This window comes from Medicago sativa, chromosome 5, assembly GCF_051527215.1.
Source record: "Medicago sativa cultivar Bolivia chromosome 5, Bolivia_mono, whole genome shotgun sequence".
Lineage (NCBI taxonomy): Eukaryota > Viridiplantae > Streptophyta > Magnoliopsida > Fabales > Fabaceae > Medicago > Medicago sativa.
The window spans coordinates 48,355,305-48,381,056 of NC_140753.1; the positions used below are offsets into that span (position 1 = coordinate 48,355,305).

Sequence of the window (25,752 nt, forward strand, 5' to 3'; positions counted from 1 at the left end):
CAACGACTGAAATGCCCCAGTAGGCAATATATCTCATTGGGAAACTTTCATCCTCCTTTTCTTCAGCCTCAGACACAGGGAACTCAAAGTCGAAAGAGAGTATAGGGTTAAAGTGTTCAGCGGGTTTATTAATGCATGATTTGATTATTGATATAAACATTTTGATTATGCAGATATGTGAAAATGATTAAAGAAAAAGAATTTTTTTTTTTGTTTTTTTTGTATTACCATTTTTTCCAGAAAAAGCACAAAATAAAAACAAAGTTGGGATCAAAGCGACTTTTCAATTAATAATGAAAATACATAAAGCAAAAAAGGCCTAAACAATTTCACTTCCATCTCGGGTGGGACTAAAGGTTTTTTTTTTTTGAAAAACATAAAGCAACAAACAAACATATTATTTGATCAAATGAGTAGTAGAAATAAACATCAGCAAAGACCCAATTGCAGCTTAACATTTCATGTGACATCATTAGGTTTCAAGATCCGATAGCGGATTAACTTGCATGTCTGAGTTCAGTCTTAGAAGGGCAGGGCCTTATCTTGGATCAACTTCTGAACTACAGCCCTAAAAGCAAAACATTGCTCAATGTCATGACCTGGTGCCCCTTGATGGAAGGCACAAGAGAGGTCTGGCCTATACCCAGCTGGCAATTTCTTAGGCACCCGAGGAGGTGGTCTGGTCTGGATAAGGTTCTTCTTAAGCAAACTGGGAAGCAGCTCTGCATATTTCATGGGAATTGGATCAAACTGTGGTTGTCCCGAAGCTTGTTGTCGGGGCTGTTGTTGATATTTCTGAAGCTGAGGTTGATAAACTGGATGTTGTTGTTGATATTGTTGAAACTGGGGCTGATAACCCGGATTTTGAACAACATTGGCATCAGGCATAACAGCGGCAACATGGTGATAAGCCGGATATTGTTGTTGAGGCTGACTTTCCACCACACTCATTTCCTATTCTTCGTCCTCTGAACCATCAGTGGGAACACTGTCTTTGAGCAAACGTCCTTTTCGGACCCACTTTTCAATACGCATGCCCACGGTTATCATTTCCTTAAAGTTGCTGGATGCACTAGCAAGCATATGCTCATAATAGAACTGATCCACAGTCTCAAGGAAAATCTCGGTCAACTCTTTCTCTTCCAGAGGTGGACGGACTTGTGCAGCAAAATCTCTCCAACGTTGGGCATAAGATCTGAAGGATTCATTTTCATTCTTGGTCATGGCCTGCAGCTCCTTTCTGTCTGGGGCCAAGTGCAAGTTGTAGTTGTATCGCTGGATGAAAGTCTCGCCCAAATCTTTGAAAGTTCTGATATCAACCTTGTATAAACCCATGTACCATATCAATGCGGCACCAGTCAAACTATATTGGAAATACTGGATGAGGAGCTCATCATTTTCGACATATGCAGACATCTTTCTCACGTACATCACCAAATGAATCTTAGGGCAAGTGTTCCCTTTGTACTTCTCAAAATTACGGACTTTGAACTTGGGTGGTATCATGACATTGGGAACCAAGCAAAGATCATAAGCATTTTTTACGAACAGTTCTTTCCCACGGAGAGCTTTCAATTCCAAATGTATTCTATCAAACTTTTCTTTAAGTTTATCTATCCGGTCGTACGCAACCACACCTCCTGAGTGATAAATGGGTTTGTGGTACTGCTGAGTAGTATGAATCAAAGGGCCTGATTGAGGGAAAGACGTTGTCTGTTGCACAAAAGGAGCTTGAACCTTAGAGACACCCGGACGGAATACATCACCAGAACTTAAAGGCGTACTCCAAAGATAACCTTCAAGCATAGCATGTTGAGGAGTACTAGCAAACACTGTTGAAATCGGCGTAGTGGAAGCAACCGTCTGAGCTTGAGAGCCAACTGGAAGAGATAATGGCTGACTCTGTGCAACCATCATCAAAGACACTAAGTTCCTCAAAATCTCATTTTCGGCCTGGAGGGTTGTCACCTCTTCACGAAGCTTGTGGTTCTTTTGTAGAAAGAACCAAATTATGAGACACGGACTAGAAACTATGAATGCTAACTGATGCATGATATGTTTATGCAAAATATTTTTTTTTGAAGGACTTATCGAAGTTAATTATAAACATCGTATAGGAACATGATTTCATTTGAAAACCGTAAAGATATTGCATAAGGTTTCCTTTTCAAAAGGTAAGAACGAAACCAAGGAAGAAGTTCTTAACAAAAGCAAATGCTTAGTTAAGATTTTTGAAGTTTTATTTCTTGGTGTTCATTCTTACAAGGTCCGTACCTTCAATATTTGATGGAAAAAGTTGTTTATGGATGAATGCATGTATGCATGATTATGCCAAAGAACATAGAAAACATGGTGAGGTTTAAGTTCCACAAAGTTGGAGTCAAGGGTAACAACGCCATTTTGTAAGGACTATGGTTTCATATGTACCTGTATTACAGGTTCTACCAAGTTCCCAAAGTTTTCAACCACTTTCGAATATTTGTCGGGTGACGGGAGTACTCTCATTCCAACAATATTAGTAGGATAGTCTCGTTTGGGTATAGTATCGCGTATCAACCAATTCAAGAGTACTCTCGATTAGCCACCGCACTACGTCCTAAAAGGCCAGGATGGGTTAAAGGTGACTAAAGGTTCTCAACTTCGACGGTCACTTGAAAATAACAGGCCAAACATGAGTACTCACATTGACAAAATTATATTTCCAAGATCCCTCCATTGAGTGGGGTTATCACATGTGCCACAACCGAAGAGTACTCTTGGCATGGAACTATGATTATACCCCCTTCCTATCTTAAATTTCCTCAAGCTCGGGTGTAGAGCTTATCCCACCACTCACGTTAAAAGTAAACAAGTAAGCACGTATTTACAAGGTATAAGCAACAATAAAGCACAAGTATAAAGGAAGGTAAGTTAGGCTTAACCCGCTTAAGAGGTTTAAATCCCCAGTGAAGTCGCCATTTTTGTGCTCGTGATTTTTGGATGTCAAACCATTAATTGGTGTTGAATCGTAAAATCTTTGAACTTTCTACTTTTATTCTTGGGAAGGGAAAAAGAGAGAAAAACCCTTGAGATTAAAGGTCCGGGGGTTGGTTTCGCATAGGGAATGTTTTTAAGCGCCCTAAACGACTACGGTACTCCCTAGGAGCCTCTTGCCTAAATTATCTTGTGCTAAGTTATTTTCTTATTTTGAAAATAATTGCTTAAACGTCTAAGTGAAAAAATGGAGGGAGAAGAAGTATGTTTTTGTTATTTTTATTTGATTTGGAAGGATAAAATCCTTTGCCTACATACCCAAAAGATTGGGATCAAAACCAATGTAGTTCCCCTCAAAAGTTTCTTTTGGTGGGTTGGGTTGATTTTAAAGTTTTAGAAAAAAAGGTTTTTAGAAGGGATGAGAGACCTCAAAGGTATAGAAGAATAAAAAAGAAGTGAAGTGGATTAATTTTAATTACAAGAAAGCAAGTCTAAATAAAGATTAAAATTGATTAAAAATTTGATTAAGAAATAAAAGGAAAAAGACCTCATGGGTGAAAATCCAAGGTTTCTTAAGAAAATATTTTTGAAGTTTGGCATATTTGATTTTTTTGGAAAATGATTTTTCTAAGTTAAACACAAACTAAAAAAAAAAAACTAAGCATAACGGCGTAAAAAACGAGAAGTTTACAAAGGACAATGGATCCCAAGCAAATTCTCAAGTAAGTGAACCTAAAATTACTAATAGTTTGATTTTAAGAAATTTTTTGAAGTCCAATAATTAACCTAATTGTCACTAATCCATTTTTGGTCCTCGGTCGCGATTATGACATAAAGCAGTAAAAAGTAAATGTGTGGTGTCGGTGCTACTTCTCATGTATAGATATTTACAAGGGACCTAGATACATACTAAAGTCTTCAACAAAATATAAATGACAAGAAAAATTAAGTGCAGAAAGTAAATTACATCATTTCCTAAATACACACTAAAAATTAATAACAATAAAAATAAATGACGAAATTAAAATATGCATGAGATGATTCTAAATAATAATGCAATTATAGAACAAAAACAATAAAACAAAAAGTGAATAACAATTAAAACAAATCACAATATTCTTTGTAAACTTTGGAGAAAAAATTTAAGCAAAAGAGGTGCATAAAGTAAAAAAGAGTGTTGAAAATAGTAAAACAGTAGAGATTTTAAAAAGAGTTTGAGCTTAGTAAAAAAACTTTGAGCTCAGACTGGATAGATTTGGACCGTCTGATTAATCAGAGGGACCAGATTTAATCACAGGGAAACTCATCACAGCCACAAGATCCAATGATCCAAGAGTTTAAGAAAATAGGATCACAGTATACATATAGAAGAACACACACAGGATTTTAACAAGGAATCACACAATAGTCGTCAGATCTTGGAATAATCTTGATCTGATGGCTCAAAGCATAAGAGAGCATGATAATCGAACAAGGCTTAAGCACACATCACACCTCAATGCCGGGATCACACTACACGTGTCCACTCCCGCTCCTAATCATACGCAGCATAACCCGGAGATGGTTATGCCAAGAGCGCGCCTATATAAGGGTGAACTTGCTTCACCCTCAAGGTACACAAACACTTTTCGCAACTCTCCTATGGCTTTTCTCTTAGTTCCATTACTAACTTGATCGTCGGAGTGCTAACGTGCCTGCAGGCACCTTTCGTTCCACCACAAAAGACGCTTCGCCGCTGCACCAGAAGCTGTTACTGATCATCGTAGCATTCTCTACAACTGTTGCGACTCAACCGTTCCTACTAAACAGATCAATAGATATTCGCATTACAATAATATAAAAATTAAACACAACAGAATGTTGAAGAAGTCATGCAACTACACATTTTTATCCTCATTACCTATCCTAAAAATGATTTTATAGATAAAACGAATCCTACAGTACATTCAACTTTTGCATAAGTCTGATGTCACTTTACTTGTGCATTACTCGTACTGATAACTTTAATTGTGCAGAAGTACTTATGCATTATCAAAGGATGAAAAGTTAATCATAAAATAATAAATTACAATGGTTAACAAGTTCTTTATGCTGCCCTTTGGTAAGTGTTATAAAGAAAGATTTAATAATAATAATAATAATAATAATAATAATAATAATAATAATAATAATAATAATAATAATAATAATAATAATAATAATAATAATAATAATAATAATAATTCTATATTTTGGAAGTGGTTTTTAGTTTTTACAACTTCCCAAGGGCTAAAAATATTTATTTGTTTTAGTACAACTTGTGCCTTAGACACTTTAAAGCGATCAACAAAAATTCAATTTTTTACATGCAAAGAAAGATAAAAATGGCTAAAACTTGCAAGCTTGTGTTTGCTTTGATTTTATTTGTATCCCTATTTTTTGTTTCAATGAGTGCTGAATGTAAGCTATTTTTTTTTTACTTTTCAAATTTCATTTTCTACCTTGTTGTTTGTACAAAATATTTTGTCTTGTTTTATTAACATTAGTTTATTGTCTTTATTCATTACAGTGTTTGGTCCATGTGACAGTGATGAGGAATGTCCACAACTCTCTTTAAGATTTTTCGCGATCAAGTGTCGTGAAAATGTATGTATATATGTTGATCTGGATCCATATAAACCTCGTGCAGCGAAGAATTAGTTCCTACACCTGTAAAAATATTATGCAATATAAAATATGCTTGATTATTTCATAGTTGCTATTTAGTTGTTACAATCACTCCCAATAATTGTATTTTTCATATACTTTCGTAGTTTCACAAACATTGAAATTATGGATTTGTTATCTAAGATGTTGGTAATAAAATAAATAAGTCACTAGATAATACTCCCTCCATTCCTTTTTAAATGTCTTTTTAGGGTGAATTTTTCGTTCCTATTTAACTGTCGTTTTGGTATTTTAAGGGTATGATTTTTCAATTATACCCTTTGTCAATTATTCTTATATTTTTCAATAAAACTAATTAATGCTATATATTTAGATTTTTCAATAAAACTAATTAATGCTATATATTTGGAAAACTAAAGTTTGTTTTTTTAAATAAAGTTTGTTTGTTTTGTTTTTAAAACAAAATTTATTTCTTGTTATCCTCAAATTTAAACAAAATTTTGTTACCTATGATAATAGTTCCATGAAGAGTTAAAATTCTATAAATAATATGAGTAGTACTTGTTAAAAATTTCAAGAGATATGCACAATATTTAGAAAATTGAAAATTGTTTGTTATGAAAGAAAGATAAAGTGCTTAAAAAAATAGGAATTTGTTGGAGAAAGAGAGTAGTAACTAACAATTGTTTGTTACATATTAAATTTATTGGAAAGATAAAGTGTGCGCAAAAAAATAGAAAATTATTATTGGATTTAAATGAGGTATAATAGAAATAAAAATGTGCAAAAATACACTTCGCTATTTTTGTGTTAAAATTCTAAAACGACACTTAAAAAGAAACGGAGGGAGTATTATAATTAGCTTGTTTATTTCTCTCTTAAATTTAGATGTATCTACATAGCCTTCAATTTAAGCATATCAAATTTTATTTTTAAGTTCACACCGTGTCGTAAAGTAATTATGGATGAATATATATAGAGGGGTGAATAGATACCCGAATAAAAAAATAGTTTTGGAAAAAGAACCTTCACATAAAGGTGATGAAAATTAAACAAAATTCAAGGTTAAATGTAAAAAACAAAAGCTCTATTAAAGTTACTTTCTTCAAGGTTAAATGTAAAAAACAAAAGCTCTATTAAAGTTACTTTCAAAAAGTTGTATTAATTTGTTTGATTTTGAGAAATATTTAATTGATTCATCACCACTCAAATGGGTTATATCTTTTATAAAAAACTTCGGTTTTTTAAAAACAATTCTTCACAAAACTAAATTCAATCAATTCTTTAACAAAATTATAGAGTTAATGGTTTAGAGAAAGAACACATGAAATTTGTAGTCTTTCAACAGCAATATTGAAGGTTTGATGAATTATTACAACCAATACACTTTCTTCAGCTGAAGCCATTCACCCTTGAATCATTAGGCCTTCAATTTCTTTGGCTTAACCTTATTCAATGAAAATCGATCTTGATATCAATATTAGCCTTAATTTTATAAAGATATTGATCTTGATCAGTTACAACATTGAGAAATCCATTCCCTTTGATTCTTACAAATCCATGCTTCATCAACCTTGCTTGCATGAACATAAAATCAAGACAATAATATTTATCAAGAAAAAAGGGAGTGAATCGATTCACATGTTTACCAAGAGTATTAAGTGGATCAATTCACATTTGTAAAGAGTTTTTCCTTTGAAAAGTGAATCAATTCATATGTTTTCTTGGAATAGTTTGTGAATCAATTCACACCAGTAATAAAGCATAAGTCATTTTTCATGAAGTGAATCAACTCACTTGTGCACAAGTGAATCGATTAATATCACAAATCTTTAAATAAACATGCAAAAATGAGATTTCTAAGATATTATTATGCAATTCTTTTAAGGCAAATTAGTTTCATTAATTCTAAACATAGTTTTGACATTTAATCAAAAGAAAAAATTGTCCCTATGCAGTTACACACTCCCCCGCTTTCGTTTTTTATTTATTTAAATAAAACCAAAATTTGTTGATACCCTTTGTACACTCTGATCCTTTTCCATGTGATCATAGATATTTATAAAGGGGGGAGTGACATATTACCTAACAAAAAACTCTACATAAAAGTATATGTCAATTCGAATGGGTCATACAATTATTTAAAACAACACAAGTAGATCCAACCTCTAGTTAATTATAATCAGAGGTCTATAATACAGTGAATAAATCAACCGCCAACACGTATCAGTTCACCTACCAACAACTTCCTACAACAACAGCAGAAAACAATAATACATATTTCATGTCAAACATTCTCGTACTAGAATATCACATCAATCTGAATTTAAACATTGTTGAGACATATATTAAAATAGAACCGACACTTAAACATGTAGATCTCAACATACGTGGAAAGTGTAACAGTTCGTTTTTCGCTAGAATTATTTTAATTATTTATTATGTGTGTTTATATGCGCTTGTGTGTGATTATTTGTCTCTGTGTGTATTTTATTTGGGATTAGTGGATTTTGGCTTAAGAAGGGTATCTTAGTCATTTTTAGACTCAAGGGTATTTTGTTCTTTTGGTGAGCAAGGGTAAATTAGTCATTTTATTAAGAGGGTTATTTTTTGTGTTTTAAATGGGAATAATTATTTTTACTAAGTTACTAGCATTTTTGGGTAATTATTAGAGACAATAATTATTCGGTATTTTGACGGTTTAAGTGAGTAGTAACTCTTGAGAATTAGTTGGTAAGAATGTTAAGCCCATTAAGACAATTAGAAATCTAGCCCAATTATGTGGTGACTATATAAACATAACACTAAGAGGAAAATTAGGTTTTCTACTCATTTTATTCACTTCACAAAATATTTTGAGAGAAGTAGAGAGAAAGTGGATCAAGAGGATAGAAGAGGAGCTAGAGAAAGAGAGTTTGGGGTTTGAAGAGCTAGGAGCTAAAGTGAAGCCAAAGTTAGGATTCTTGAAGACTAGAGGTAAGGGGGTGTGGTTTCCTTTCATCAATTAAGTCATAATCTTCTATTTTCAATTATGGGTTTAAGTGCTTTTATGTTAATTGTGACTATTGTGATTTTTAAATGATGAAATTCGTGCTCCTAATTCCTGTGAATTTGTGGGTATGATAAACTTTATGAAATTGTTGTGTTAAGAGCTTAAACTTCATAGTTGTTGTTGTTGATAAGTTTTTTTGATGTATTTTGATTAATTGAGTGTAAATCATGAATTGGTGAGTGAATGTTGTTGAAATATGTTTGAATTCACTTCATTAATGTTTGTTTATGTTTGTATATTGATGAGATTTGAATTGGTGTGGTTGTTATTGAAGTTTGAATGAAAATTGAGAAAAATTGAGGGTTTTGGTGAAAAATGAGCATGATGATGATTTTGGTGAAAATTGATGTTATGATTCCATGTTTGTTGTTGTTTTAATTGCCTTTTGATGTATATAAACCAATGTACAAATTTTGGGGACGAATTTTGGTCAAAGAGGATAAAAAACGGGGATTTTGGGTGAAAATTGGAGTTCCCGAGAGGGAACAACCAAGAACAGGGGGCCTGTTCTGGTGTAACTCGCTAGGAGAGTTGTAGCTCGCTGTGGCGAGTTGCCCAGTACAGAACCCTATGTATATAACTGTTACTCGGGGATTGATCTGGTCCGTTCCAAACTGATTCTTTTGATGTATATAACTGTTGTCAAGCTTTCTAAACCTTTGGAAACATCAATTGAATTGGATTGAACTTGATTTTGTGAATCAAAGCAATACTTTTTGAAAAATGTTCAAGAACGCGTAATTTTCCGAAACTCATTTTTCTCAAAGGAAGAGGGTAGGGTTAGGGTTGTTTACTGTAACCTTGATTTATAAAAATGTTTTGGATGGTATTCATGAGCTTTAACATGGTTTTGCTTTGAAAATTGAAATTCTTAGGGAAAATGATAAAACGATATGAACTTAGTGAAAGTTTGGAATTAATCAGAATTGGTCTATGATGCCTATATGCATATGCTACTGTGATCATATGTTAGTAGTGTATATACTTAGTTGAGGTGTTAGGATATGTTTACATTGTTTTGTTGAATTACTTAGAAAATGTAGACAGTGTGGAAATAGACGAACTTTGTCAAATTAATACTTTATGGTTAAATAACTTGTAAGAGGTTTTGAATTCATGATAGTATGATAGAATGTGAATGAATTTATGACAATTGGGTGTTTAATATGATGAATGTCATAGTATGGATAATTGTCCGTCTTTAGGTGAAAGGTGACTTGAAACTTATTGTTTTTCTTGAGGTGGTAGTTGTTGATGACGATTCTTGGGTGATTTTAATTTGATGTTTGATGATAAATCATGTTGAACTATGACTTGTGAAATATGAAGTGAAGGTGTTTCTTTTTTGTGATGAATATTTGATGAATGTTTGTGATAAATATGATTGTTGTTGATAATGATTACGATGATGATTTTAATGTTGATGATTTATTTTTTGTGGTAAATTCTTATATGCAAAGAGTCGATGTTATTGGTGATGAATGCATATATGTAAAATGGTGATGATTTGTTGTATGAATGTATGCATTGTTGAGTCATATGTTCATGCATTCATAAGTGTCCAGAGGCGATGTTTAGAATACTTTGTATTCAAGAGGTGATGTTTATGATACAGTTTCGTATCCAGAGGCGATGTTTATGATACAGATGTACCTTGAGGTGACGACCTTGACGATGACTGGTACCACATGCATATAGAGTTGTGTATAGGCGCATTGCATACATTTGGTGAAGTTGTTAAATGTGTCATATTTAATTATGTGCTTAGTGAACCTTGGTGATTTATCTGCATTGGTGAACTTGGTGATTTGCGTACTTGGTGAAATTTGGTGAACATGTGAAGATATGTACTTGATGATGTTTGTTATTTTTGGTGATACTTGTACACTTGGTGGTTTTAATTGATGATGTTTATTTTGGTGAAAATAACGAAGTGTGAATTATGCGTATGCAATTTGATGATTTGTTTGGTGACGATGATTTCCTTGTTTATACTTTTGAAATGATGAATTTTATTTGTTGAGTTAATTATGCTAAATGAGAAATAAGGTGAGTCATTCTTATGTTGAGAGATGTTATAAATGATGAGTTTTGATGATGATTTAAAGTACGAATATACTTGATGCATTATAATAGAGGTAGGACGATATGATTTGCGTTGAATTATGGATAATATTCATGTGGAGTTAGTATTCTATGAAGGTTGAGTATGTATATGTGTTGTGCATGAAATCCTTGAATGCATATGTTTGATTATACTTTAATTGTGAAATGTGAACTAACCCCCTATAGTCATTTGGTTTACCGCCTACCTTATTCGTATGGATGGGTAAACGGTGTGCAGAAGTAGTTTTGCTTTTCTTGGTGAGTTGTTGGAGGATATCTTTGGAGCTACCTCGTCTTTTGCTTTTAGAGTCTTAGTGTGTCGGCTCTGATTAGGGTGTCTGTATGTTTATATTTTATAACTTGTTAAGATTTTATCACTCAGTATGTTGAGTTGAGATTTTATATTTGGTGCTGTATTGAGATTTATATGACATGGCTACCTTGGAGATGTTTATTTAGCTGTAGATGAGATGTTTTGATATTCCACTGCGATTTTTTGAGAAAATTAATTATGCATGCTTTGAACTTATAGAAGAAGTAACATATAAATCCTTGTATGATTTGTATGATTCACGTAATTTATCGCTTTAAGGGTTTAGGGTGTTACATAAAGAATAAGATAATCAAAGGTAGGAACAAGTAATAGACACCGTAATCAAGAACATAAACAAGACGCACGATGATGCCAATCAGAAAGCAACAACACATAATTATAAGAGAACCAGTGACGAAAGTAGTAACTGAACTCATGAACTAAAGTTGAATCTAAACAGCGAACAAGTTGAATCAAATCTAGGAAAATCATAACCTAAAATAAAGCTAGAATAAAGAAAAAAACCAAATCAAGTGGTCGACGTCGTTACGAGGGATGAGGTAGGGTGGCTGGCATGTCAATTAGAACTTGCTTTCATTAGATTCTGGTTCCATCATATTATGTTTCTATCCCAATATTTTTCTATTAGAGTCTTCAAGACTTGATACATCCTCTAATCAGAGCTTTAACTTTTTGTTGTCTGATGGTAGAACTCGGCAAGTGCACTAAATCGTACTCAAGTAATAAAGTAATAAGCCATCACCTCCACAGGGATTGTCGTTCAACTTTGTAATTAGAGGAATTTATTTGAATGTTAATACAAAAATAGATTAAAAGTGGTTGCAGGGTTTTAATTATTTGTGCTTTATTATGTGTGTTTATATGTGCTTGTATGCAATTATTTGTCTCTATGTGTATTTATTCAGGATTAGTGGATTTTGGCTTAAGAACGGTATTTTAGTCATTTTAGACGCATGAGTATTTTGGTCATTTGATGAGCAATGGTAAAATAGTCATTTTGTTAAAAGGGTTATTTTTGGTGTTTTAAGTGGGAATAATTGTTTTTACTAATTTACTAGTGAGATGGAGTAATTATTTCAGAGACGGTAATTATTCGTTATTTTGACGGTTTAAGCGTGTAGTAACTTTGGTGAATTGATTGGTAAGAATATTGAGCCGATTAAGACAACTAGAGACTAAGACTGATACAAAATTAGCAAGTGTGCTAACTTATATCGAAGTAATAAAATTTATAAGATTCGTATCCATAGGGACTGTTTCAACTTCTACTCGGTAATGTCATTATTATTAAGGATGTTTGTAAAAGGGGGGTGCACTGAGGCAATTGGTTTGGATTGCAAATGTAAATAAAATGGTTCAGGTAAAATTGGTTTGAGAATTAATATGGAGAGATGACTAGGTCAATCGATTCATCTGTTCATCACTCATTAGCAACTTGTTTCTTAAGTTTACGAACGCTATAAAGTTAACGACAAATTAACAAAATAGCTTAGGTCAATCCCTTGATCCTAAGCCCTCTTTTCTGATTATAATTCCCTAATCCCTTAGGTGCCTATAATCATCAAAGGTTTTAAGTTCGTTAATTCAATTATCACAACCTAACAACGCTCCATCCCTAGATTGTCTGTTAGATTGAACAATATAAATATGTCAAAGTCACACGCTAGTGTCAGTAGTCATATATACTCTAAAATCAGTTATATTGGGTCAGAATCATAAAAGCATTAAGAACAATTTATACTGAATAAACTAGAATGGCATTCATAAAGATTAAGAGTTACAGGTTACATAAACATGAGCTAGAACAGAATCATCTCTTGACCTAATCACAAAGGATCTAGCTACCCATGGCTAAAGCATAAATAACTAATATGAAAGAAGGATTCATTACATGGAATTGGTAATCAGATATTAGTTTTGATGGTCTCCAACCTTCTCTCCAGATCTCCAGCTCCAAAAGTCAGTTTCTTTCTCCAAAATTTTCAACCCTTCCTTCAGAAAACAACTTTCCTTTTATAGGAAAATTCTCAGATAAGCTAAAATCGTACTCCGATGCTGTAAATCGGAGCACGATTGCTTCTTTAAACTCATATCCCAGCTGGAGCGTTTGCCAAATCGTAGCCCGATTTGGTTCCATCGGAGCACGATTTTTTAGGAGATAAAATGTCTCAAATTTGCTGTAAAATCGTAGCCCGATGCTGTAAATCGGTGCACGATTTCTTCTTTGTTTGCCAACATCAAATGTGTCATTTAAAGCTTCTATCTCATGCAAAATCACCTGAACTCAGCTCAAAAGTACATAAAACCAAAATAAAAGTATGTATGACCTAGTGTCATCAAAGACCATTTATGTAGTGACTATATAAACACAAGTTTTGTGAGAAAGTTAAATCATTACATTCATTCACTCATTTTACAAACATTTTGAGAGAGAGGTAGAGAGAGAAAGTGAATCAAGAAGGGATAGAAGAGGAGCTAGAGAGAGAAAGCTTGGGATTGGAGGCTAGGAGCTAAATTGAAGCTAGGGTTTGAATTCTTGAAGATTAGAAATAAGGGGGATGGTCTCTTTTCATCAATTAAGTCATAATCTATTGTTTTCAATTATAGGTTTAAGTGCTTTTGTGATAATTGTGAATTTTTGTGGTTTTGAATGATGAAATTCTTGCTCCCATTTCATGTGAAATTGTGGGTATGATAAATTTCATGAAATTGTTTTGTTAAGAGCTTAAACTTCATAGTTGTTGTTGTTGTTGAGTTGTTTTGATGATTTTTATTATTTGAGTATAAATCATTAATTGGTGAGTGATTGTTGTTGAAACATGTTTAAATCACTCCATGAATGTTTGTTTATGTTTGTATGTTGATGGGATTTGAATTGGTGTGGTTGTTTTTGAAGTTTGAATGAAAAATGTGAAAATGGTGATATTTGGTGAAAATGAGCTAGATGATTAATTTGAGGTGAATTGGTGTTATAATCCGATATTTGTTGTTGTTTTGGATGCTTTTTAATGTTCATAAACTAGTGTACAAATTTTGGGGTTGAATTTGGGGTCAAGGGGATCAAAAATGGGGATTTTGGGTAAAATTTTGGAAGTTCCCGAGAGGGAACAACCGAAACAGGGTAACCTGTTCTGGTGTAAGTCGCTAGGCGAGCTGGAGCTCGTTGTGGCGAGTTGCACAGGAACAGAACCCCATGTTTTGGGTGTTCCGGGCTTTGGGGGATCGATCCGGACCGTTCAAACTGATTATTTTGATGTAATTAACTGTATTTGAACCTTCAAAACCTTTGGAAACATCAATTGAGTTAGATTGAACTTGGTTTTGTGAATCGTATCATAAACTTTTTGAAAATGGTTCAAGAACACGAATTTTCCAAAAAACTCGTTTTCTCGAGGTAAAAGGGTAGGACTAGGGTTGTCTACTATAGTTATGATTTATAAAAATGTTTTGGATGGGAATCATGAACTTTAACTTGGATGTGCTTTGAAAACTTGAATTTTTTGAAAAACTGCAAAACGATACGAACTTTGTGAAATTTTGGGATTGATGCGAATTGGCCTACGAAACGTATAATTATACGCTACTGCACTCATATGTGACTTGTATGGATACTTGGTTGAGGCATTCAAACTTGCTTGGCTTATTTTGTTGAATAACTTAGAAAATGATAAAACGATACGAAATTAGGTGAATTTGGGTATTTATTGAAATTGGCCTATGAAACGTATATGTATATGCTACTGCACTCATATGTGAACTGTATATGTACTCGGTTGAGGCGTTTGAACTTGTTTACTTTGATTTTGGAGAATTTATCGGAAAATGCTAATTTTCATAAACTTAGACGAACTTTGTCAATTTAATACTTTATGGTCGGATAACTCGTAGGTGACTTTGAATTCATGTTAGTATGATTGAATGTGAAGGAGTTGTTAAGGATTTTGGGTGTTTAAATTGATAGATGTCAAGGTGTGACTAAATTTTTGTCTTTATGTGAAATGTGAATTCGGAACGTTATCATTTCTTTGAGGTGTAAACGTTGTTGATCATTATGATGTTGATTCTTTTGGTGATTATAAATAGATGGATTAATGATGACTTGTTGATCGTATGGATGTAAGTAATTGATAATGCAATTGTTGGTGAATAACATAAATGTGGTGTGATTATTATGTTAATGTCTATGGTGGTGAATTATGCATTGTCGAGTTCTTACTTGAAGTCCACGCATTCATAGTCATATGAGGTGATCTTGAAGTATGTATATGCGAGGTGATTACTACATAGCTTCTGCAGGACATAAATGCGGGGTGATTATTATGTCGGTGATTCATAACGGTAAAATTATCTCCGGAATCCTATGGTACCACATGCATCTAGAAGAGTCTATTATGTCGGTGGACTCTTTATTGTTTTTGACCAATAAGAAGATAGGAGAAGGTTGTTCCAAAAGTTGTCACAAAATAGTTGTACACATTTCATTACTCTAAAATAACAACAATAACACTATGGCAAGTTTGCTCACCTGACACAAAACCTCGTTTTCTCTTTTGATTTTCATGGGGTGATCATTTGTTTATTTTCTTCCTTTTGCAACTGAATTTACACCCAAAAATGAATACGAAGATGGATGATATTAGGGGTGTTCAAAACCGAACCAATCCAATAGAAAAACCGCAAACCGAACCAATCCAAACCGAAACCGCAAAAAACCGCATTTGGTTCGGATGTATTCGGATCAATTTTTTACTCATCCGCATGGTTTGGTTCGGTTTGCGGTTTTGATTTTACCAACCGAACCGAACCAAACCAAACCGCAATATAATACAAACAATAATTAAGTATATATCACTTGGAACAATACTCATAGAAACTCAATGGAAACTTTTAAAAAATGACATATTTTTTCTCTTGTAAAGTTTCTTCTTTGCTTTTTCTTTCAAAATGTATTTATGTACTACTTGAACTCTTAGAAAATGATACGTTTTTTAGTGTTTTATATTTCATACAAAACATGATTACTTTTTGTCCGCGTTTAAATTTGGTCTAAGTAGTTGAGAACATTCTTAGATGAAAATAAAATTGTTTGTAATGTTGGACGAAATTTAAAACATAGCTGAAAATATGTTGTGTTTTAACTTTTTAATTTGATTTTAATGTTGGAAATAAAAAAAATATTGTCTATAAAAACTACATCAACCGATCCAATCCAAACCACATTGGTTTGGTTTGGTTCGGATTTTATTTTAAAAGTCAACCGAACCAAATTAAACCGCATACTTATTTAAAACTGAACCAAACCGCACCGCAAACACCCCTAGATGAGATGATATACTGAGAGAATGAAGACAATGATGGAAGGGAACGACAAATACGAAGATAGACGATGACAGAAAAAATGAAGACAAAGAGGTTATTTGTTATCTCGATTTCAATTTGGGGGAAACTTAAACCGGGGTTTCTATTTATGCCCAATTTAGTTTAATTTCTAATAAACTTTTAATGTTTTTTTTATTTTTTTAAATATATTTTCTTAATTAAATTAAATCGATAATAAAATATATTGAACATGGAAATGGCAGTGCTAATGACATTGCCAATCCACTAGTGCCAAGTAGGCTCCACATTAAGAATGAGTGTGCCATGCCACTTAAAGGAGAGGGGAACTAGAACATTTCATTGACTTTTTAAATATAGTGACCAAAGAGTTGGTTCTAAAAAAGGACTAAAAGTTTAAAAAAAAAAAAAAAATATGTAAATAGTGGGACCAAAAGTACTTTTAAGTCTCTATTTTTAAAATTTTTCTTTTCTATTATCAAAGGTTGAAAATTAATTGTCATCGAGAGTTTAACTCAGTTGATAGGGATAATGTATAATATATGTAAGTTCTGGGGTTCAAACTTTGACCACCACAAAAAATAAAGGTTGAAAATTAATTATAAAATAATGAAATATAATGCTTGGTAATATTTTTACGCTACCGCTTTAGTTAGCTAAACAAACATTCAATATTAATAATTCTAATTTTATGCAGTGTTTTTTACAACTCCGTAAGCGCTAACAATATTTATTTATTTTAATACCATACGCTCTGTACATATTATAAGGTGATTAGACCATTTTCTATTTGTTACAAACAAAAAGATAAAAATATGGCTACAACTCTTAAGTTTGTGTATGCTATAATTTTATTTATTTGTCTATTTCTTCTTGCTATAAATGCTGCCGGTAAGCAATTTTTATGCCTTTCAAATTTCCTTGTTTACTTTGTTGTTCACACACAATATTTTATCTTGTTCTATTGAATATTTTATTCTCTTTTTAATCAGAGAATATTGAATGTGAAGTTGATGCTGATTGTCCAAAAAGCCAAGTAAATTCTTTTGTGATAAAGTGCATTAAAAACCTATGTTTATATACCAAAATCCATATATTGTATGATACGATATCCAAGTCTGAGGGTACACTTACACATTTCAGGGAAGAATGAGCTCTTACACTAGCAAAAAGTCTATGCAATATACCTTATGCTAGAAAATTCTACGGTTGACATTTAATTATTGTGCTCACTCTCAACGGTTATATTTATTATTTCTATTTTTCCTTTTATAATTTCGTGGACCTTGCATTTATAAATTTGTACTTTAAGATGTTGGTAATAAAATAAAACACTAAAGAATATTATAATTAGACCACTTTCTTATCTCTTAATTTTATTAGACCACTTTGCACACATGTCAAAATAATTTGACTTAACATTACGCAAATTTCATGTTATTGTGTGTTCATCATCATGCAAATTTCCTTGTTTAATTTTCTCTTTACATGAGCAAAAGAGGTAATGATATATGGCTAACGGTTTGCATAATTTATCACCAGCGACTATTTCTTTTCAAATTGTTACCGTTGGAATTTTTTTTTTTTTTAGGGAACCGTTGGAAATTTTCTTAAACAGGCTTCAATTCTTCACTTTCATTATTTCAACAACTTATATTTGCACTTAAATGTTGTGAAAAATACTATTCATCACTTTCATTATTTTTACATTTGTTAATTTATTTTCTTGAGAGCTATTTTATAGTACATACTAGTTTTGTATCACTTGTGCTTCAATTTGTTTTATCTACATATTTGGTGTAATATTTTAATTATTGTATTTCTTATTTGTATTGGGTGTGATCCCGAAGTTTCAAGAGAGGTGATATCTCTTGGGTTTAAAGGCTCTTCTACAAAGGATAATTTTGTTTAGAGAGTGCTCACTACCTTGTAAAAGTTACTAGATTATCATGTTTAAAAGCTTAGTTAGTGAAATCTCAAAGGATTTTTGCTTGGGGACTAGACGTAGGCCTTGGTGTTTTGGGCTGAACTAGGATAAACTTTTTGGTGTCTTTTCTCTCATCCTTTTAACTCTTTTATGTTTTACCTCAACATATCTAGTTTTCATCTTTATTCAAAACAATTACAAGCATTTTTTTCTTTTGGTTAAAATACCTTTTACGTGTTTATTTAAATCGTTTTTTGAAGATCAAAATCTCCCCAGCATATAGGTTTATGACCTAAATGCTAAAGTGACTGTATATTCAAATAATGTTGATTTCTACGAAAATAAATCCCCCTTTAAATCAAGAGATAGTATGAGCGCTAATGGGGGCGTCAATACAAACACTACACCTGGCCACCTTCCTGTAATTAGAGATAGTGACAAAAACATCAAAAGAGATGTTTTAGAACCTTGAGAAGTAAGAGAGCAAGAATTGTTGAGTTTATACCCAATTATGTGGCATATACATTACAGGAGGATCTATCTAGCCTCAAAGAAGCCTTGTCTTCTTTGGATGTTGACTTATAACAAGAATCTATAAACGATGAAATGGATTCTCTACAGTCTAACGAAATGTGGCACTTAATTGACTTTCCTACTGGTTATAAACCAATAGTTGAAAATGGATTTTGAAAAAGAAACTAAAACCCGATGGAACAGTTGATAAATACAAGACTTGCCTTGTCGCCAAAGGTTTTAGACAAGGAGAAAATGTAGATTTCTTTGACACCTATTCACCGGTCACTAGAATCAAGTCCATAAGGGTACTAATTTCCTTAGATGTTATTCATAACTTGATAGTACCTCAAATGGATGTGAAAACCGGTTTTCTAAACAATGAACCAGAAGAAGAAAATTATGGAACAACCTGAAGGTTCTGTGATCTATGGAAAAGAAGGTTTGTAAGTTAGACAAATCTCTGTATGGTCTAACACATGCCCCTAAGCAATGGCATGAAAAACTTGACAATCTAATGAATTTGAATGAGTACAAAGTCAATGAAGTGACAAATATAATTATTACAAGTATGAAAATAACATTTGCACGATCATATGTCTCTATGTAGATGACTTACTCTTACTTGTTTCAAACATTCATTCCATTCCATAAACGCTGTGAAATCTTTGTCGTGTAACAACTTTAATATGAAAGACATACAAGAAGTTGGTGTAATTCTTGGTATCAAGAGTACTAAATCAGAAAAAGGAATTCCCTTGGATCAATCTCACTACATTCAGAAGATCTTAAGGAAATATAATTACTTTGACTGTAAATCTGCAAGCACACCCTATGATCCAAGTGTAAAACTCTTTAAGAACACTGGATATGGTGTTAGACAAACTGAATATGCGAGCATCATTGGCAGCCTCAAATATGCCACTGATTGTACTAGACCCGACATTTCTATGTCATGGGACTCTTATGCAAGTTTACAACTAGGCCAAGTAAGAAGCATTGACATGATATTGAAAGAGTCATGAAATATCTAAAAAGGACCATGATTTTTGGAATGCATTATCAAAGATACCCTATTGTACTTGAAGAATACAATGATGTAGATTGGAACAACTTACAGATGATTCCAAAGCGACCAGTGACTATATCTTTAGCATCGCTGGAGAGGTTGTTTCATGGAAATCTAAGAAACAGACAATTTTGGCTCAGTCCACAATGGAATTTAAGATGATAGAACTAGCTACTGGTAGTGAAGAAGCAAGTTGGCTAAGATGTTTGCTAGTTGAGATCCTTTTATGGGGAAAACTAGTACCAGATGTGTTAATTCATTGTAATAGTATCGCGGCTATTGCAAAGATTGAGAATCGTTATTACAATGGTAAGAGACGACAGATAAGGTGAAAATACATCACGGTTAAATAACTTCTCTCTAATGGAGCGGTTAGACTAGATTTTGTAAGTATCGATGAAAATTTAGTTGATGCTTTGACGAAAGGACTAACAAGAGAGAAAGTCCTAAATACATCAAGTAGGAGGAGACTGATGTTTATAGCTCACAAGTGATGGTAACCCGTCCTAAATACTGGAGATCACAAGAAATAGGTTCAATGGATAATAACAAGTCATGTGATAGAACATGATATGATAAAACTAGAGAAGCATGGTTCCTGCAGCGACAGGAAGATGAAATAATATAAACTCTTAATGTGGTTTATACTCTATATGGAGTGGAGTACATAACTACATGAATACTCTTGACAGACTCACCTATACGAATGTGGAACTGAGGTTGGTTCCTATGGGATTTTGAGAGTTCATTAAAACTGGAGAGCATTCATTAAAACTGGGATAGACGTGCAGCGCCATAAACGCACAAGCTTTTAGCATACACTTTAGAAAAAGGTTGTGTATGGGTTCTATGTCTAAGATAGAGTTGAACCTTTAATAAGTTTCCTTTAAATCTGATCCAACTATACGAATATTTCTAGTCTTATCGACTCGCGTGTTATGATTCTGACCCGTTTGTTACTTGAAACCGATGTGCGGGTTGCTTAACTTTAGTTTGCTCAATTATTTAAGTTTCTACGGATTTGTTACAAACTCTCCATATAAAATGAGTTTGTCTAGTTCATTCGGCACACCGAAAAATATTCTAAAACTTCAAATCCTTTTCTTCTCTCTCCCTTTTCGACTTTGTCGAGTCCTTCTGTTCTTCCACTCCTTCTATCCTTTCGGTTTTGATTGGTATTCGTACCATAATAGAGTGGTATTTGTACCATATTGTGGGTGTTAATTCTCAAACGATTATTTGCAGTGCAGTAAGTAATCGCACGGTTTGAACTGGACTATTTTATCTTGGATCCTCTCAGGTTTCAATTTCTTCAACTTATCTATTTCTGATTATTTCCTTTTATCTCATATATAAGAATATTCCTCTTGCAACTGTGATCCAATTATTTAAAAAAGAACTCATTTGAAAGTGCATAATTTCTATGATTCATTTTGTACCCAATTTAATATAATGTATGAGATTTTAGAAACTCACATAATAAATAAAAAACACTTGATGCTAAACTTATATTTGAAATAAAGTTAAATATTTTAAATCATAACATTAAATATAAACTTTTTAATTTTAGAGATTTTTGTAATTTATTTTTGTATGGAGAAGATGATGCATGAGGTGGAAAAAAGAAGAAGAAGTGATTTATCATTTTTTTTTTAATTCATTTAGATGTATTCGCTCAATTGGGAATTATTTTTTTTTAAAAAAAATTGTCCACATGTTGACTGAGTAAAATATAAGGGTGGTCATCTTATAAAGTGAATTATAGCAATCAAACTACTTTACCAAAAAAAAAAATCAAGAGTGATCACACTTTTGTAAAAGGGGCTAAAATTGTAATTTTAAAAATAGGAAGATCAAAATGGTCCAATTTTAAAATTTGGTGGGTTAAAAGTGCGTGTTAGCTTAACATTTATGTCATTGTTAATTATTAGAAAAAGGAAAGAAGTATAAAGAGTACTTAACCCACAATTCGGAAACAATATAAGGGGTATTCAACCTGTTAAACAAAACTATTAAACTTAGGATGTTAAACAAAAAATCACTCCCATTTCAATCCACTTGAAAATCGAATACCAAACATTTCCGACAAAACTACTTCTACAAAACAAATGATCTTCATCCTATATCAACCTCGGACACAACATACATTTCGACCCACCCTCCTCCAAACGCATATATTTATGCACAATACAATTTCATGGATATTATAATTCGTTTGCTTAGTAGACAAAATTCGGTTTTGAATTGTGCCTCAATCCTTCAATTTCAAGCTATGCAACAATTTTATATTGTACAATTATAAGGACACATTAAAACAATTTGATGGACAATTAAAAAATAATTGTATTTAATGTTTTAAAAATCATATAATTGTCCGTTTTAAATATTTTCTGCATAAATATTTGATCTTTACTAGATGATGATGATTATGATGATATGTTTAGGGATTTATCTTCAGCTGTGTATGGTTCATTTTCACAAGGAACAAGTTCAAATGTTGTTGATCAAAGAGGTATAGGAGAATGCCACGTGGCAAATCCAAACGATGGTAACATGCAAGCATGGCCACAAGGATACACATTATATCCTCATCAACAACATCATCATATTCAACATGACATAGTAGGAACTGATCATCATCATCACCACATCCAAAATATGATGCCACATGGACAAATGAACATGTCAATCACTGCCTCACAAGTTGAACCACCCAAAATTGAATCATCAACAGATCAATATGATCAATGTAAACAACCTAATCATCAGCTTCATGCTCAATGACACAAACTAATATAAATATATGCTATCAAGATCAAGAAGCCATATTCTTAAATTATTTTGTGTTACAAATATGATGTTAGTTAACCAGCTATAAATTTTCATAATAGCTGGATATCTGTAAAATAATTACGTATCATGTGCATATAAACTATACTTACCATCGTCCTTGTATTACAATTACAAAAAATAGTTAGAAAATAGTCTGAAAGATAAAAAAAAAAATACAATACTAATATTTTACTTTTTCTGTATTGTAAGAAACTAATGAATTTGTTATGATATAAACCGATGTGTTACTGAGGTAAGAATGGAATAGCTTATTATAAAAAAAAAAAATGTAAAGAATGGAAAATCAAATCAGAAAGCATCAACTAGTAATTTTTTTCAAAATAGATAAATAAAATTATGAGCATACATACACACAATGAGTTCAAAGTCTTTACCAAACATGAGCACTCTTTGAATTAGGTGTGTTTTGGTGTCGAACACGTGTCAGTGTAACCTACACCGACACCTCGATTACACTGAATTATGTCATTTTCTTAAATTATTATCAATATGAACGCGTCAGTATATCCATGTCTTGTCTGGTATCCTCGTTTGTGTCCGTGCTTCACTCTTCAGACATGTTGTAAAACAATTCTTCTCCATGTCACCAAGGATAGTTGTATATTTTTTTAATTAACTTTTTGGTTGAATTATTTGATTTTGTAAAATTTATTAAGGATATGATAACTCTTGTATATTAGCCCAACATGAAAATCAATTCATAAGCGAATGCACATTTAATTCCTAGGTATGGATTTTACCTAAGTCAGGGGTGTATTAGATTGAGATTTTAAAAGACTATTTTGGCGCAAAAAAAAAGTCTTGAAGATTTTAAAAGATTGTGGAGGAATGTATTAACTTTCAAGATTTTTATAAAAGACTTTTAAGATTTAGAGGGATTTTAGTTCATAGACTTTTAAGATTTGAAAGTATTTTATAAGAATTCCTAATATTTGCGCAGACTTACTTGCTAATTTTGGTCTATCCTCTTAGGCTTTAATTGTTTGGCTTTCTCTGCTTTCTTGTATTAGGGAGTTTTTTTGTTAAGAACAAGTTAGGTATGCCTAACTTCAGATTTGTTAATATGTAGGGAGGTTTGGTTTGGTCCCCCTCCTTTTTCTTCTTTTCTATTTATACATTTTGGTAGACTAGCACTTTGCTAGCTACTCCTTTTTTGCTAAAAAAAATGACTATCAAATTTTAACAAAAATTCAGAATTACATTAATGGATGACTAAAGATAATAAAAAAACCAATGGTTTGCATGATAAAAAATAAAATCGATACAATTTTAAATTTTTTTGATAATAAAGTTGTTCTAGTTTCATGTCTTCCTAAAAATATTTCTCTGCATACTTGAAGTTAAACTAATCTATCATAAATTATCATCTTATTCATGTTGTTCCGTTTAAACAATGAAAATTGATAATATTTTTATGATAATTAAAAAATAAATTTGAAATAACTTTTTTTAACAGTTAAAAGGATATATATATATATATATATATATATATATATATATATATATATATATATATATATATATATATATAGGGGGCATATCAAGTGAGAATGGGTAACTAATGTGAGAATGATAAGAATAAATATCAACCTTTAGATTAAAAAGAGAACATATAGAGAACATATCTAATGAGAACCCATTCTCACTTGATATGCCCCATATATATATAGAGAACATATCTAATGAGAATGAGTTTATTATGTGAGAATGTGAGAATGGTTTATTAGCCATTAGCTTAAAAAGTAAAGGCTGAGATTAAAAGTGAGTATGTTAACCAAATCTCACTCAATTCCTTTTACGTTTTTCTTTTCTACGCTTCAGCTTTTCTTCTTCCTGAGATGCGTCTTCAACTTTACCCCCTCAACAACCATGTTCTTCTCCGCCGACCCCAACCTTCACCGGGGCAAAGTCCTCTGCTGCCATCTTCCACAACTGATTTGAGGTGCCGCCGTCACCTTCCTACACCCATACGGTCGGCAACCCTCTTCTCCGGCGACCCCAACCTCCGGCTACGACCTACCTCCGACGGTCATCTCTCTCTCTTTCTATCTCGATCTCTCTATTCGATACAGTTAAATTCTTTCCTCAAAATGATTTAACACAATTGAGCAAATTAGCTTCCAAAACCAATGGATCTCTCCTCCTCCTTCAATCAATTCATTTATTTTTGGTTTTATTTTGAAGGGGATTTATTTATACTTAATAATTTTCCAGAATTGAAGATTTAGCTTTATATGGTTCCTAATACGATTATTTGTGTTGTTAGAGCAATTTGGAGCATTCTGTTGGCATTTGTGTGCTTACAGGTGTATTGTATTTTTCTGATTTTTGCTGCGGTCTGGGTGTGTAACCTGGTTGCTGTTTTCTCGCCCAATTGGCGCTTCTTGTGTGACTGGTTCTTAATAAAATTGGTTGTTAAAAAAAGAAAAAAAAAGAGCAATTTGGAGTTGTTACACAATTGATGATTTCACTTTTTTATGTATGTGTTGCTTGAGTTTCTTTGGTACTGTGTTTGAGTTGTTACAGAATGTATTTTAGAGGTATGCAACTACTATGTTATTGTTGAAACATGTAGCCTCCAAAATCATTGGAGTCCTAATTAAGAGGTTTGATGAGTCATAGATAGTATTATTTATTGCCTTATTTAGTTTAGTTTTATTTTAGATTTGATTTTATTTTATTGCATTTTATTTTAGTTTAGAATATTTTACTTCAAATTGTGTTTTATTTTATTTTAGGAATAAATATATGGTGGAAGGTGCCTTGGAGCAAAAGAAAGAGGACTGGAGCAAAATACAGCGCAAGAATACGAAGATACGGGGCAAAAATACATTTCCCCTTACCAGAAGCTTGGCACGGCCCGTGCCAACATGTGGCACGGCCGTGCCCGTCCCCAGAACCACTTTTGCTGCTTTTTCTTCAAGGCCAAGTTACCCTGTTGC

General features: G+C 32.6%; 1 protein-coding gene and 3 long non-coding RNA genes across 4 annotated transcripts; 3 read left to right on the top strand and 1 right to left on the bottom strand.

Moving 5' to 3' along the window:
* Positions 1-357: 357 nt before the first annotated feature.
* On the bottom strand, positions 358-5,010 carry LOC146922587 (uncharacterized). The gene is made up of 2 exons (XM_085715442.1): positions 4,874-5,010; positions 358-4,774 (listed from the first exon to the last, which is right to left on the bottom strand). Exon 2 carries the CDS (start codon positions 2,050-2,052, stop codon positions 955-957), a length of 1,098 nt encoding a protein of 365 aa, XP_085571568.1. The 5' UTR covers positions 2,053-4,774; positions 4,874-5,010; the 3' UTR covers positions 358-954.
* A 262-nt stretch (positions 5,011-5,272) lies between these two features.
* LOC146922588 (uncharacterized) lies at positions 5,273-5,801 on the top strand. Its single transcript, XR_015012512.1, has 2 exons — positions 5,273-5,412; positions 5,522-5,801. It is a non-coding gene; the product is annotated as an uncharacterized LOC146922588 (long non-coding RNA).
* A 2,398-nt stretch (positions 5,802-8,199) lies between these two features.
* On the top strand, positions 8,200-11,263 carry LOC146922589 (uncharacterized). Its single transcript, XR_015010860.1, has 2 exons — positions 8,200-8,595; positions 10,964-11,263. It is a non-coding gene; the product is annotated as an uncharacterized LOC146922589 (long non-coding RNA).
* A 5,852-nt stretch (positions 11,264-17,115) lies between these two features.
* On the top strand, positions 17,116-17,801 carry LOC146922590 (uncharacterized). Its single transcript, XR_015012513.1, has 2 exons — positions 17,116-17,339; positions 17,441-17,801. It is a non-coding gene; the product is annotated as an uncharacterized LOC146922590 (long non-coding RNA).
* The last annotated feature ends 7,951 nt before the right edge of the window (positions 17,802-25,752 follow it).

Excerpts from the sequence above, each read along its gene's own strand:
- LOC146922587 (XM_085715442.1), bottom strand. The coding sequence starts at position 2,052 with ATGCATCAGTTAGCATTCATAGTTTCTAGTCCGTGTCTCATAATTTGG.